The following is a 15,763-nucleotide window of genomic DNA, read 5'->3' as shown; positions in this document are numbered from 1 at the left end:
CTTGGGAGGGTGGAGGGACAGCTCAGGAGGGGAAGACCCTCTATGAGATGGATTGATTCGGTGACTGGGGTAATCGGGATGGGTGTGTCAGAGGCGGTGTGGTTGGCGCAGGATAGAGCAGGGTTTAGAGCTGTTGTGCATAGGGTCGCTATGAGTCGGAAACAACTCGATGGCACATAACAACAACCACAAGTGACCATGAGTTCTGGTGGTTGAGAGGCAAGGACTTAAATTTTCCACTCAGAGATTGCAATTCAAATCCACCAGATGCTCTGTGGGAGAAAGATTTGCAGTCTCCTATTGTGTGATTCACAGCCTCTGAAAATCCATTGGAGAAATCAGTCCAGCTCTTCAGCATATAGCAACAAAACAAGGGACCCTACAAGACAGAGTAGAACTTTTCCATAAAATTTTTTAGGCTGACTTTATAAAGGAGCTTTAATGGTGTAGTCCATAGCGAATTGTGCAGCAGAGCCAAAGGTCAGACTTAGGATGGTTTGAATCCACAGGCTGATTAGAGGGAGAAAAATGAACAATCTCTTGCTCTGTCATTTATAGTTTTTGAATCTGAGCTGTGAGTCGAACTCAACTCAAAGGGGACGTGAGAGAGATAACTTACTTTTTTCTATAAGGAGGCAGCTTGGTTCCTGGAGTGGTTGGTGAATTTGAAGTGCAGATCAATTAGTCAGAGTCACTGTTATTCACACCTCTTTTGATGAATTGTTGGGTTGTTTTCAGTGTTGGACTGTTTTCAATAAAGCTGCCATAAACACGAGTGTGTCAGTTTGTTGGTAGATTTATGCACTTATTATTCTCACTCAAACTCCTTGCCATTGAGTTGAAACCAGCATGTAGCTGATCCTCCAGCAGGGTTTTAGAGGTTGTAAGTCTCGTGGGAGGAAATGGTTTTAATTTATATTTCCCTAATGAATATCAAGAAAACAAAGATTCTCAGAGGTGAGCGGTTCAAATCCACCAGATGCTCTGCTGGGGAAGGAGGGACAATCTCCAGTCAATATACCAGTCAGGTCCGATTTGACAGTACATACACACAAATATAATAAAAATTAAAAAAATTTAAAAAAAAAGAAAACAAAGATTCTCACCACTGGGCCTATTGGCAACATCATGATAGATGGAGGAGAGATTGAGGTTGCTAACAATTTCATCTTTCTCAGATCTACAGTAAACACTCTTGGCACCAGCTTTCAAGTATCAAAAGACTTACTTTGGGTAAGTCTGCTATCAGGGACATCTCCAGAGTGCTAAGGAACTATGATATGGTGTGTCTGACCTGAGCCATGGTCTTCTCAGTTACTTGCTATGCTTGTGAGGGCCGGACAGTGATTTAGGGTGACAGAAGAATTGATGCCTTTGAGTTGTGGTGCTGCAGAATAGTCTCAAACATACCATGGACTGCCAAGAGAGCAAATAAGTTTTTCCTGTGGAGAATGAAACCAGTTTTGCTCCTTGGAGACAAGGATTGTAAAGCTTTGTCTGACGTATTTGGGCATGTTAAGGAGGGACCAGTTGATGGAGAAGGAAATCATTCTAGGAAGAGTAAAAGGTCAATGCAGGAGAGAAAGACCTGTGGATGAGATGGATTGTCACAGTTACTGCGGCAGCAGTGGGTCAAGTGTGTCAGAGACAGTAAGATTGCTTCAAGATAGGGCAGATTAGAGCTGTTGTTCATAGGGTCACTATGAGTCATGGTTAACTTGAGGGCATATATAACAAAAATGAATAATGATCTTGGTCATCTTTTCTTGACTATTGTATATTCTCCTTGTTTGCTGATTTATAATTTGTCTTAGTGTTATACAGAAATTCTTAAGGTCATATGATTTGTTTTCAGGTACTATATCTTCAAAATACCTTTTCCAGATTTGCCTTATTTTTTCATTCTTTTAATGGGTCTTTAATAAACAACTTGTTCTTAATTAATGAAGACCAGTTTATCAGTTTTTTATTTTACACTAATACTTCTGGTCCCTTATCAAAATACTGTTTTGTATAGTTTTCCCTCCTAAAAAAATAGCTATAGGTAGGTGTTATAGTTCATTTTTACCTTTACAGGTATCTGGTAAAGATTAGAACCAGTTACTGAAGAAAATTTTTAGTCATATTGGATTATACTGTCACCTCTCATGTAAATTAATTAATGTGTAAACGTGAATGTTTTCCTGAGTTCTTTGTTCTATCCCTTGTCTATTTGTTTATCTTTGCACAAACTTCTCATTGTTCTAATTACTTCAGCTTTATAATAGGCTTTGATGTTGCATTGTTTCAGTCTTCCAACATTTCTTGTGTAAACTTGCTGCTTTAGCTCTTCATTTTCATGTAAATAATATAATCATCCTGTTATCCTCATAAAACTTGTGGTAATTTGTTGAGTGATTGCATAGCAATCGTAGGATAGTTTGGGATCAGTTGTTGTGTTAATAGTACTAAATCTTATAAAATTTTATTTATTTTGGTATTTAATTTCCCTCAATATTTTCTGGTTCTGTTTATAGAGGCTTTGCAGATATTTGTTAAAGTATATTCTAAGATATTTTTATTATTATATTAATATACAGTTTTTTCCCTGAGAGACTTTTTATTTGTTTAGTTTTGGTTTTGATACTTTTAATTTTTACTAGCTTGGGTACTCAGTAGAAATTGTGTTCAAGTAATTACTTTTTATTTATGATATTTGCTATAGACCTTTTAGCACTTCTGTTTTATTCCTGTACATTCCTGGAATAAATACAACCTATTTATGATATCTCATTTTTGTTTTGTTTTATTTATAGTATATGTAGAGCTGAATTTTATTTGCTAGCATTTAATTATCACATGCAAGCAAAATATTCCCAAAAATCATTGAAATACAGACAGAATAGTACCTAGATGGATAACTCTTGGAAGTTCAAGCTGGATTTAGAAGAAGCCGTGCCACCAAGAATATTACTGCTAGTGTCAGATGGATCCCAGGTGAAAGCAAAGAATATCAGAAGAATGTATATTTGTGATTTATTGACTATGGAAAGGCATTTGTGCTTGTGAGGAACCTAGACATAGACCACGAAACAGGTATCTAAACAAAATAAGTGAATAATGCATGGTTTGAAATCAGGAAAAATAAATGTGTTACATCCTTTTACCATACCTGTTCAGTCTGTATGTTGAGCAAGTAATTGAAGAATCTGGCCTCTGTGTAGAAGAATACAGTGTTAGGACTGGAACAAACTCAACGACAACCTATCATGTACAGATGACACACATTGCAGAAAACAGAATATAGTTGAAGCACTTATTAATGAAGCTCAAAATGGATTTCATCTTTAGTATGCATTACTTCTTGATATTGAGAAAACAAAATTCTTCACAGCATCATAATAAATGGAGAAAAACTTGGAAGTGGTCAAGGGTTTCATTTTAATGCAAATACGCAATCACTACCCAAGGAAGCAGCAGTCAATAAGTCAGGTGCTGTGTTACTGTGGGATCGTTTGGTTTTGAGGAGCTCTCCAAAGTGGTAAAGAGCTAGGATATTCCTTTAAAGAGTACATTGAGCCTTACTCAAGACATGACATTTTCAGTTGCTTCATATGCATATGAGTGAGCTCTCATGGTCTAGTTAAGTAAGGAATTGTGCTACTAATGCAAAAGCATATAGTTCAGATCTTTCCGGTCCTCTTTAGGAGGAAGATGCGCAGTCTACTTTCATGTGATTTGTTTTTGTGTCTGAAAACCTGCTGGAGGGGCAACTGTGAGTAAATTCTGAGTTGGTGATACGTAACAACAAGAATTAACAAATGCATGTCAGAATTTGGACAATGAATACGGAAGATGAGAAAAAGGATTTAATGCCTTTAACGTGTGATACTGGCAAGGAATATTCAGTATGTCATATACTTGCTAAATAAAAACTGTCTTGGAAGAAGTGCAACCTGGGAAATTATTAGGTTGTTGTTGTTGTATGTTGTCGAGTCAGAACCAACTCATAGCTGACCCTTTATTGGGTTTTCAGACAGTTAATTATACAGGAGCAGATTGCCCACTTTCTTCCCACAGAACAGCTAGTGGATTTGAACCATGTGCCTTTGAGATTGCAGCTCAGTGTCCTACCTCTAGGCCACCAGAGCTCCATGAATATGATGAGAGTTTACTAAAATACTTTGGGCAGGCTGTCAGGAGAAGCTAGCTCATGGAGAAGGACATCGTGCTTGATGAAATAGAAAGTCAATGAAATAGAAAAGATCAGTGAAAAAGAAGACAGTCGTTGAAAAGACTCACTGAGATGCTTCCAGGAAGTGGCTATAAACATGAAATGAAGAACAGCAGTGATTTTGTTGATAGGAGGGATAGGAGCGTTTTGTTCTTTTGTGTAGAGTTACTGAGAAAAACTGACTTGATGACCCCTACCAATATCAGTCCACTGCAGGAATTGATAGGCAGTCCCCTTACTTCTGGCAGCTCATTCGGAAGGGATATGAGCTTGAGCTGTCAGTATATTTAAAATTCCTTTTTTGTAGGTAAAAAGTCTGGTAAGTTGTTTCATGTCTTGTGCTTTCCTGAAGTTTTAAATGAAATAATTGCTTTATTAGAATAAAAACCATTACTAGAGCTAGATTGATTACTAAAAATATATTTTGTCACAGTGAAAAATCATAAACGTTGACTTTTAAAAATATCATGTAATTGTGAAAGTGAGATCAATGTCGTGAAATTGTTATATAAACATCTATTCAGTAGAGTTTTATCAGTTGTTACTTTTTTGTCTGTTATTTAGGTGTATTGACATCCAGCAGAGCAACGAGGTAGAGAGAACACAAGCACTTCGCTTGGTCAGAAAGGTATGCGATGTGTCTGAGAGTAAATACAGAGTGATAGTTTTTACATTAAGTATTTTGAATTTTTAAATTGGACTTTTTTGGGGCAAAAATGATGAAGCATTTTATTTTATTAAAGTTATATAGATGTAAATTTATTGAATTTTGAGCTATGCAAAAATTTCTTTGTAATTATCCTGTGTCATTGGGTATAGGAAAGACTATTTCTTCCATTATAAAAAAGTGTAAATAATTACTGTGATTATTTTAGAAAGCCCTCACCCTGTATTTTGACATTTGTACTTTTGGATTAATGTTCCAATGTTTTGGGACTGAATTTGAAAGTCTAAAGGATTACATTGTGAGCATGCTTAGATTTAAGTCATTCAGTGGCCATCAATCATTCCTAATCCTTTTCTCCCATTTTCCATAATAATTTCTCATTGCTACTCATGGAGTTCTTGTGGCCTAGTGGTGAGAAGCTTTGTTGCCATCTCAAAGGCACATGGTTCAAACCCACCAGCTGCTCTGCCAAAGAAGGATGGGCAGTCTCTTCCCATCAGATTTACTGCCTTTGAAAACTCACTGGGATCAGCTGTGAGTCGCTTCAGACTTGATGGCATTAAACACAAGTCTAATCCTTACCCTGTATAAAGTCTACTTATTTATTATCCACGTAATTTATTTCAGCCATTTTTTCTTTATATGCTATTTCTGTAGTCATATAGTAGAGCTTTGACAGTATCACAGAATTTTTGCAGTTGCAAGGAATTAATTTGGTGAATACTACCTACTTTGTATACAGCTTTCCCTCTCATTGCTGCTGAGGTGGAAATGACTCGTAGCTGACCCTCCATTGGGTTTCTGAGACTGTAAATTGTACAGAAGGTGATTGCCATCTTTTTCCTACAGAGGAGCTAGTAGAGTTGAACCACTTGAGAGGTGTGCTCTCTGAGTTAGCAGCACAACTCCCTGTGGACCAAGCCATCAGTGCTCCACACACAGCTTGGTAAGGCAAAACCTACATTTGAAGTAATACATTTGAAAAAATACATAAAAATTGTAGATTCCTAAACCAGCATTTGTTCACCTGTCATGTTGGTATTCAGTCCAGCCTGCTGAGGTTTTCATTCTGACTCCACATTTGGTCTAACCAGCTATTTCTGCTCATTGTGTTATGTACACTACTAACACACCACTACTATTACCATGATTGTTACTGGCTTATTTTGATTTCATTTTTGTATGTTTGCACATTATGTTCCTTTTGCATGCTAAGCTTAAATTTCAAGTAGTTCTATTTATAGACTTCTAGGTTTGTCTCAGTCTAACAGCAATTCCTCAAATTCATTACCGATTTATGTGCCTTGTTTCAAATATGTCTGGTCTGTTGTACCAGAGGGAACTGCAGTGTTAGCCTGAAGTTGGCTTTTTTTTTTAAGTTAGCTTTTTAAACCATTACTTTAGCCCCCTCTGGTCTCCAGCTGCCTTAACTACAGACACATGGTCTTTCAAATCATCAACAGCTGTGGGACTACGATAAGAAAGAGTGCTTCCCACACTGGGCAGCAAGACTTGAGAGAGACTGGAGCAAATACCCTGGTGAGAGCAACACCATGGTGATGGCAGTAGAGAGACTGTGCATTGTTGTGGAGAAACTGTGGCAAGGTATAATCAGAGGAGCCCTTAGATAAAGGCTACAGTTGAAGGTTTTTGTTGTTCTTGTGGATGATGGAAGGAAAAGCTGACTTACAACTGCTCTAAGACAAACCTTGCTGGATGATTTGGATTTGACTGCTGAACTTAAAACCAGGATTTTTACTAATTAAGAAATCGTGATTTGCCGTTATCTAGCTTGAGACCTCTGGCCTAAACCTGGGCTTGTATTTTGAGATAGTCTTTGTCTTTCCCACTCTCCAACTTACTTCCCTAATAAATCCTATCTTCAGTACCACAAGTCTGAATAAATAAACCCCTTGCTACTGATATGGCTCTAGAGGCACCATGGTTGTGGGCTATGAGCTATTTATCTGCTTTCTCTTCTGAGCTGGTGAGGGCCTGTGCTGTTTTCACTCCCTTTGGCCGTATCTGACAGGCACTAATGGCTCTGTGCCCTCATATCCTGTTTTCTGCTCCTTTTTGCAGGAACTTTAGTGGCCTAATGATTAGGAAGTTGCACTGCTGACCTGAACTTGACCCCTTTTTCATGGTTTTACTCTTATCAGCAGCTAAGAGGGCAAGTCTCCTCCCAAGTGATTTACAGCTTCTAAAATCCCACTAAAGGGTTACGAATCCCTCTTGTGGGATGAGTTGGTTCTAACTCAGCAGTAGGGATTTTGAGTTTGATTGTATCAAAAGTGATAACTAAACTTTTTATATTTTAGTATAACTACATTTTAATCTCTTTCAATTCATTGATTTGTGAGAGTTACACAGAATTGAATTTTTTTTTACATTACTCTCTCTGAAAAATTGGAAAACTGATTCCATTTTCTGGGGAAAGTCACAAAAACTGAAATTATCTTAATTCTCAGAAATCCGTGAATAAATTGGAGGAAGTTTTTTTCAGTAAAACATTAATTAACTGACATTTTTAGACATTAAAGTGTCATAATGTAAACTTTCATGCTGAAAATTTTAGACCGTAGCTAATTGAGCAGATCGTCATTTTTATCAGTTATGGTGAAACCTACTGAAACCCCGAAACTCAGTGGACTACTTTGTTTTTCTGGATCTCAAAAGTTTTATTTCTTTACCATAGTGTATTATTGCCACTGTTCTAATGTGAAAAGATTTTAATGATTTTTTTTTACCTCTGACAAGTTATACAGGGTTCAGCTTTTGCTGTCTGTTAATCCTTTGGAATAGCCATATAAAACTGGCCTCTGTGGCTTAGACACCTGAATCTCAACAGAATAGTTAAATGTTTTATGAAGTAACTAACTTCTTTTATCAATTCCTCCCTTTTGCAGATGATTACTGTGAATGCTTCCTTGTTTCCTAGCTCTGTGGCCAACTCCTTAATAGCGGTTGGAAATGATGGACTTCAGGAAAGAGACAGAATGGTTCGAGCATGCATTGCCATTATCTGTGAACTAGGTCAGCATTTTCTTCAAGTAATAAAAATGTAGAATATTTGATTTTTATTATTGCCTTTAAATACATGAAATCTTAAGTTATTGGTACAAATACATGAAAAAAATTAGAATATGCTAATTAAGCATGTAGGAGACCTTATTAACACCTCTTTCAAAACCATGCTATCATGTATTTTAAAGGCACACTCATTATGAAATTTTACTGTAGAAATTTTCAAATTTCAGTAATTAGATTAAAAGAGTGAAATCTCTTGAAATCGGAATCTCAGAAATGTTAACCACAGTGCATCTTTTTATTATTATTATTATTATTATTATTTTTACATGTGTACCGTCAAATCAGACCTGACTGGTACAGAAGGAGATTGTTCCTTCTTCTTCAGCAGAGCATCTGGTGGATTTGAACTGTGCATCTCTGGGATTGCAGTGCAGCTTCTTGCCATTAGGCCACCAGAGCTCGCCAACCACAGTTCGTCTTGTTATGAATTAAAAAACAAACAAGCAAACTGCCCACCACACATAAAAACTCAATTCTAAATACGAAAGCATTAAGAAGTTAATAGGAAAAAATGGAGGAGAAAACATCAATAAATACTTAGTAAATGGAAGTTATAAATGGTTTTGATTTATCAAAGGAATTAACAAAGATTTTAGTCACTGTAGATTTTATTATTGGTAGCTCTGGTTCTCCCAGTGGTAAGAATCTGTGTTGCAATCCCAAAGGCTCTAGTTCAAATACACCAGCTGCTCTGCAGGAGAAGGATGGGCAACCCCTTCAAGGTCAGCCATGGGTCGCTTCCAACCTGATGGCACTAAACAGCAACATAAACAGGTTTTCTAATAAAGAATCCCTTGTACCCATAAAAAGTACATTGTCAAACAAGAAGGAAAACTATGCTAACATACTTGTTGAATAAATAGGAAAAACCAGTACTGCCTCAAAGAAATACCTGCTTAATCAGCATAGTTTTAAAAGTACACCTTCACTTACAAATAAGGAAATATATTCTTAAGTAAGAAAACAATGTTTTTCTCTCAAAGTAGAAAAATATAGATTAACTTCTGGTGTTATTGGAATTAGTTTAAAAAACTTAATGAAACAAATCATGCCATTTAAGATTTTAAATACATGAAAAATAAACAACCTAAATTTAAAAAAAAAAAAAAATTTTAAATACTATTCTGAATACCTTTTGATTTAGAGACAAAGTTAGCATTTTGATTAAGTACATTGAAGAGTAATAAAAATTTAACCAACTAATAGTGCATGCCATGACCTTAAAAGTGATCTCAAAGTTAATGACTTGCCATAGGACACTTGTATAATTAAGCAGGAAAACGTCAGATAAGTAAATGAACCAGTCAAATGAAAAAATTGGAAAACAATCATTTCCAAGATCAGGAAGAAAGCAATAATGAAATTATGAATCTTAATGAATTAGAAACTTGGTAGATTATTCAGTGTTTGTTGATTGAGGGAAAGAAATATACAAATATTTCGAAAATGAAAGTCAGAAAAAGGTCAATATAGAAACAATGAGAATAAAAGATATTTTTAAATTATAAACACTTTATATATGAAAATATTGTGATAAATGATTTTGAAGGGAACATTTTCATTTCTAGACACAAAAATAGAAAATCTGATACAGTTTTATAGAAAACTATAAAAGTAATTAAAATCAGTTAAAAAATACCTGTCCTTGAGAAAACTCATCCAAGTAATTTTATTATCTTAAAAAAGGGTTTCAGGGTGGTTTAAATCCACCAGATGCTCGGCTGGAGAAGGAGGGGGCAATCTCCTCATGTACCAGTCAGATCTGATTTGATGGTACATGTAAAAATAATACAATAAAAAAAAAAAAATAAATGTTTCAGGAAATAGGACGCTCCCATAGAATAATTTGTTTCAGAATATTGAAACATAGAAATACATTAATTTTTTAAAATGAAATTGCCTTTTGAGCTCACATACATATCAGAACTTTTAGCTAGGTTGAAACTAAAACCTACTCGTTTATTAGTTCCAGTTTATGATAATGTCTCTAACAGGTTTTTAAGACGGTAAATCTTAATGGGAGACCTCTTTCTCTCAAGGAGCCACTGTTGGATTTGAAATACAACTAGCTAGCTTAATCAAATAAAATAGTAAATGATGTTTGGATGTTGAAAGGAGACCAGTTTACTTTATGGTTGATGCTTTGTACTTTGAAAGTGGAACTAACTGAAAAAGCAGAACTTAATGAGTAATTTCAATATAGTGGGAATACCAGTTTGTTTCAGCAGTAATTAATAAGTAAGAAAAGGACATAATTTTAAAAGTAAAAGTAAGTAAACTATTTTTAGCAAGTAAAATTAAAAAATTGTATGTCTGTTTTGAGATGATAATGTTTGGAGGTGATACTTTTGATTTTGAACTTGCAAATGTACTCTTTCTCCCTTGCTCCTTTCTGTAACCTCCTCCAAATGGATTCTCTTAAAGGCAGAACTGACTAGCCTGATGCAGGAGACTTCACTGGAAAGTGTTGTAAAGTAAGGTGCTGCACCTTGACTGAGATTGGTTACAGGAGTTTAGACATTATTCAAAATTTATTTTTGGTATGGTTGAAATCTATGTTTCACTATTTGTAATTGTATCTCAATGTAGAAATGTAATTCTGAAATCACGTGGAAGAATAAAAAGGAAAACTATGGAAATTATATTAGAATAAATGAAGGGTAAAAGAGAAATGTTAGGTTTTTAAAAAGAAAGGAGAAATGAAAATATTTAAGTTAGTAAGTGACAGAAATAAAAAGAATCTGGAGTGTTCCAGAGTTGGGTACAATGAACTATCATGTATCAGAAAAATATAAAAATCTGTTTAGGAAGCATGCTAGGGTATAGATTAAACCTGAATGAAATAAAAATGGAATTTACCTTCTTAAACACACTGGATTTCCTGACAAGATTGAAAGCAGAATGACAAAGCATGTACTCATTTAAAAGGCACAGACACACACACACACGATACCCGATGGAATAAGGGAAGAATACATTTAGTTAGCACTCTGTGTGTCTGGGATGCAAGAGAGAAAGGACGGCAAAGATACAGAAATTACAGTTGAAGATAAAATTTAAAGTCAGGTTACAATTCAGATGTAAGATACAAAGCAAATGAAAGGCTAATACTACTTTATAAATTGTTCCCTGGAATTGGGGGGGGGGGGGGGGAATCAGTAAAATTTGGACAAAGAATGGGAAAAAATAAATGAGGTATGTTAAAAAAAAAAACCACATTTTTGAGAAGAGTACTCAGTGATTTTTTTTTTCGTTAGATACATTTTTTACACATCACCTTTAAAATCTCATTAACTAGGATATTGTTCAAGGTAGAAAGGAAACTGAGTTTTAAAATAAAAGTCCAGCTTTCAGATGATTTTTTATTAATACCCCCAATATAATATGTTAAGTTTTTTCTTTTTTATTTTAGCACTTCAGAATCCAGAAGTGGTGGCCCTTCGAGGTGGACTAAATACCATCTTAAAAAATGTGATTGATTGTCAATTAAGTCGAATAAATGAGGCCCTCATTACTACAATTTTGCACCTTCTTAATCATCCAAAGACCCGGCAATATGTGAGAGCTGATGTAGAATTAGAGGTAGGAACTTTATATTCTTTTAGCTTTAAAATATGACTTTAGATACATAGCCTTACTTTGAAGTTCTAAAATGAGTAAACACAGTACAGCATTAATTATCCAACCTAAATTAACTTAGACTGACTTATTCCATTAAGCAGTATTTCATAGCTTATTCAGTTTGCACTAAATTGAAAAATATCCTCGAGAATATTGGATCAGTGTGTAAAGTGTATTTTGGAAGCAGGAGTGGCATCCATTTTCTAAATAACATGCCTCCAGAAAGTCTATGAACTTTGATAAATGTCAGTATTTGTAGAGGGGCTTCAGGCCTTTTGTTCATAGGGTCACTAGGAGTCGTTCTTGACTTGAAGGCAGTCAACAACACAGCAACGTTTATATATAAAAAGTTTGCCAAGTCAATTAAAGAACAAGAAAGGTTACATAAGACTGTTTTTAAGGCCTTTAGTACATTAATTATGGGTTAATAGATCCTGTTAATTAATATATTATTTATTCATTAAACCAGGCAAAAATTTTCTAAACTTCAAAGTATCTTATTAGCAACCCGAATTACCTTTTATACTGAAGGGGGGGTGGGAAATAGAATGAATATGTTTTCAAAACATTTTACAAGTTTTTAAGTTTTTTTTAACAATTAAAGATATATATATATATATGTTAGCTTTTGTATGTTCAACTTTATAACATGTTTGCTAAGGTTGGAAAACATAGTTATCACTTACTCTTTTAGTTTATTTGTGTTAATATAGTGCATTCATGTCCATCACTTGTAACGTTCAAGATAGATCTATATAAAGGATATCTTTGTGCTTATGTAAGAAATTATGGAAGTACAGAAATTTCCTTATTCCCTAATTTTTACTTCTAAATCTCCTTCCTTTTCTGATTTCTAATGTTATTCTTAGAGTTCTAGGAAATAAGCATTTTTAAAATCTATTTTACAGTCTATGCCTAGATTCGTCGCTATGAGTCGCAGGCGACTCGACGGCACATAACAACAACAACAACAACATGCCTAGATTCACTTTCCCCTCTCTAATTATGTGGAAAAAATTTAATTTTTAAATTTGAGAGAGAATTATAATAAGATATGTTAATATGTCAGGGTCCCTTTTGTTGTTACTATTCCTCTGTAATTGTGTTTCAGACTTGTAAAATCTTGATAGAAATGATTAGGGGGAAAGCCTCAAAGCTTTGGAAGACTTATACTAATAAGTATACTAGTATCTCATGTCAGTTTCTTGAAAATTACAGGAATTGGGTTTTGTTCTTATTTATCTCTTAATAAAATCACCCGAATAGCATAGAGATCAAGAGCATAGACTTTCAATTCAAGAAATCTTTTTAAAATTTTTACTCTGCAACGTTTTGACTTGGACTATTTAGCCTATCTTGCATCCATTTTCTTCATATAATAATATTTCATAAAAATGTAATTGAGAAAAAAGTACAAGTTAGGCATTATTCCAGGTGCCTTACATGTATTCTTATCTTTTTAAAATGTTTTATCAGTACCTAGTATTTAAACAAGTATTTAACAAATAAATACTGATTGTTTTGGTTATTATTTGATCATCTTCAACTGAGTCTGTTCTTAAGCCAATTAATTGTGAAAATTAAATATTTTAAACAAAAAATATTTAGATGGTTCATATGGTTAACATACTTAACTGCTAACTGAAAAATTTAGATCATCTGGAGACATCTTGGAAGAAATACTCTCTGTTATACTTAAAAAAAAATCCAGCCATTAAAATCTGATACACATGGGCCACCACAGGTGAAAATTGACTCTGTAACAGTTAGGAAAGCAGTCAGGACCATCAAGAGGGAAATTCCAACAAGAGAAGACTGCAGATCGAGCACATCTTCTGCTGGCTTTGGGGCACTTACAAATTTTGGGCATAGGCAAAAGGCTAAGACTAGAGCATTTAACATTTGTGAGAAGGCAGTTGATAAACCTTTAATTGTTATGTATTAACAACTGATTTATTGTTGGCCCTCCTGCGGGTTTCTGAGCCTTTAAATTGGACTGGCTGTAATTGGAAGGAGATTGCTCAGTTTCATCCCAAGCTTACATTGTCACAGAGGCATGGTCTTTAGATTAGCAGTGCAGCTCCCTATTGAACAGGACCCTGGAGCTCCGCTATGACAAAACTAGAGGACCAAGAGGAATGAAAAGTTCTTGGGAGTCAGCTTTACCTCCTCCAGACATTTACTGGAGTAATTTATTCATGGCTAAAGCTGCTATGTCAGAAGCTCAGAAAAGACGAATATAAGTAAATATGCTACAGTCATCAGAGCATAGTGACAAAGGCCTTGTAGCAGGAGGGTCACAGACGAAAGCTGAAACACCTTGTAAGAACAGTCTTACAAAACCAGTGTAAGAGTACGTTTACACTGATTGGCAACAGCTGTGTTTTGTTTTCCCTAGAAGCACTTGCTAATTAGAAAAACTGATAGAAGTAGGGAATCCTGGTAGACCTTTGCTGGGATCACGTTGTCCAGAATAACTTTTTAGCAGTTATGTAATGCCAAGCAGTGGGGGAGTATTGGATATTTCCTAGTTAATGTCTTCATGAATGGGTGACTACAGGTCTAAGGGTAAAATGCATATGTAGGAAAAAATACTTTAACTGTTGAAAATACTTTAAAAAAATAGGAGCAAACCAGAGATTTTGTTAGTTTAAATCAAAATTGCAAAGTAATGAAAACTTAGTTTTTAGGTAGAATAATGTGTTTTGTCTCCTTACCTACTTATCTCTAATAGAAAGTATCATATGGAAGTAGGGTTTTTACCCCCCTCCCCACACCCACAATGTTTAATGTCTGCCGTTTAAGCAGACATTTCTGTCCTAAAAAGTAGAACTCTTGACACGGTGGCTCTAACAGTGAGCAGAGGTTTGTTGGAGGTGGTGAGGATGGTACCATGGCAGTGCAGTGTCAGAGCCTTCGCTCATAGGGTTGCTGTGAGTAGCCTCAGTGGAACATACCAGCAAAATGAGAACTAAACAGAAACAAACATGTAATTCAGTAGAAACAGACCCGGATATTGTAGTTAGAAAAAACTTTAAGGCAACGAATTTATTTATTTGGGAAATAAACTAAAAGAGCTTGAAAATAGATGAAATAATGGAAGGTTTTGCTGAGAATTTGGATTTATAAATAAGAAATAAAATTCTAGTATTAAAAATACGGTAATCTGAAATTCAAAACTCAATGACGTTAAGAATTAAACCTTAAAAAAAAAAAGACTTAAACATTCGACAGGGAGAGGTCTCCAGTAAACTGGAAAGAATACCAATAAAAATATCCAAGTTAAAGTACAGAAGAATAGAAAAGAAAAATAAATTAACAAAGCAGAGCAAAAAGAGAAAATACGTAGATTTGAGAAAGGAGAGAGAAGAAATGGATGACATCAAGTATCAGGAGAGTAGCAAACAAGGACTTTATTTGACTTTGATTCACAGTCATCGCCCACAATAAGAGCCATCACAGAAGTAAGCTGTGTATTGTATGAATACTAACGTGTCACTGACCCAAGCCAAGGTAATTTCATTCACTTAATGTGGCTGTTAGAGCTGAACTGTGGAAAAGGAAGAACAAAGAATTGAATTTCGGTGTTGATGAAGAATAAGTTAATTTACCGTAGACTGTCGGAAAAACAACAAATCTGTCTAGGAAAAAGTGTAACTAGAGTGTGGCTTGGAAGCAAGGATGTGAGACTTCCTCTCACTTTAGACATGTTATCAGTAGGGACCATTTCCTCCCTGGAAGAACATATCATACTTGGTAAAGTCACAGCTTAGTAAGAGGAAGATTCAGTGAGAGGGGTGGGCACCGTGTCTGCAACAATGTTACTCTGTTGGCTTGGGACCAGGTGGTTTTATTCTGTTATCCATAGGACACTGTGAGTCAGAATCAGTTCTTTAGCACCCAACAACAGCACTGATTTATCAGTTACATGTTAAGAGAGTTGAAAATCTAGACCAAAAAATCCTTTTAAAGACGACTTTAAAAAAAGACACATTTCCTAGGAAACTCAACTATGTTGTGTTATTTTATGAAGATCTTTTGATTTAGTTTCTAATATAGTGAAGGTGAGAAGACTAAGAAACTCATTTATAAACCAACTAAAGCAATGATTTTTTCAGGCCTTGACACGGTATTTCTTCAAGCTTTAAACTTGAAGACTAAAACCTTTG

The 15,763-nt window shown here is 35.1% G+C and overlaps 1 protein-coding gene across 2 annotated transcripts in view; it reads left to right on the top strand.

Moving 5' to 3' along the window:
- Positions 1-15,763, top strand: part of RICTOR (RPTOR independent companion of MTOR, complex 2) — a 177,652-nt gene that overhangs the window by 94,158 nt on the left and 67,731 nt on the right. For both annotated transcript variants that reach the window (XM_006889545.1, XM_006889544.1), the window contains exons 6-8: positions 4,778-4,841; positions 7,790-7,916; positions 11,386-11,555. In XM_006889545.1, the coding sequence (XP_006889607.1) occupies positions 4,778-4,841; positions 7,790-7,916; positions 11,386-11,555 (361 nt within the window). The remainder of the gene's footprint in view (positions 1-4,777; positions 4,842-7,789; positions 7,917-11,385; positions 11,556-15,763) is intronic.

Source organism: Elephantulus edwardii, unplaced genomic scaffold (assembly GCF_000299155.1).
Source record: "Elephantulus edwardii isolate Elephantulus edwardi_28Jun2011 unplaced genomic scaffold, EleEdw1.0 scaffold00079, whole genome shotgun sequence".
Taxonomy (NCBI): Eukaryota; Metazoa; Chordata; class Mammalia; order Macroscelidea; family Macroscelididae; genus Elephantulus; species Elephantulus edwardii.
Note: the sequence above shows the minus strand (reverse complement) of the source record. Positions and strands in the feature narration are given on the sequence as shown.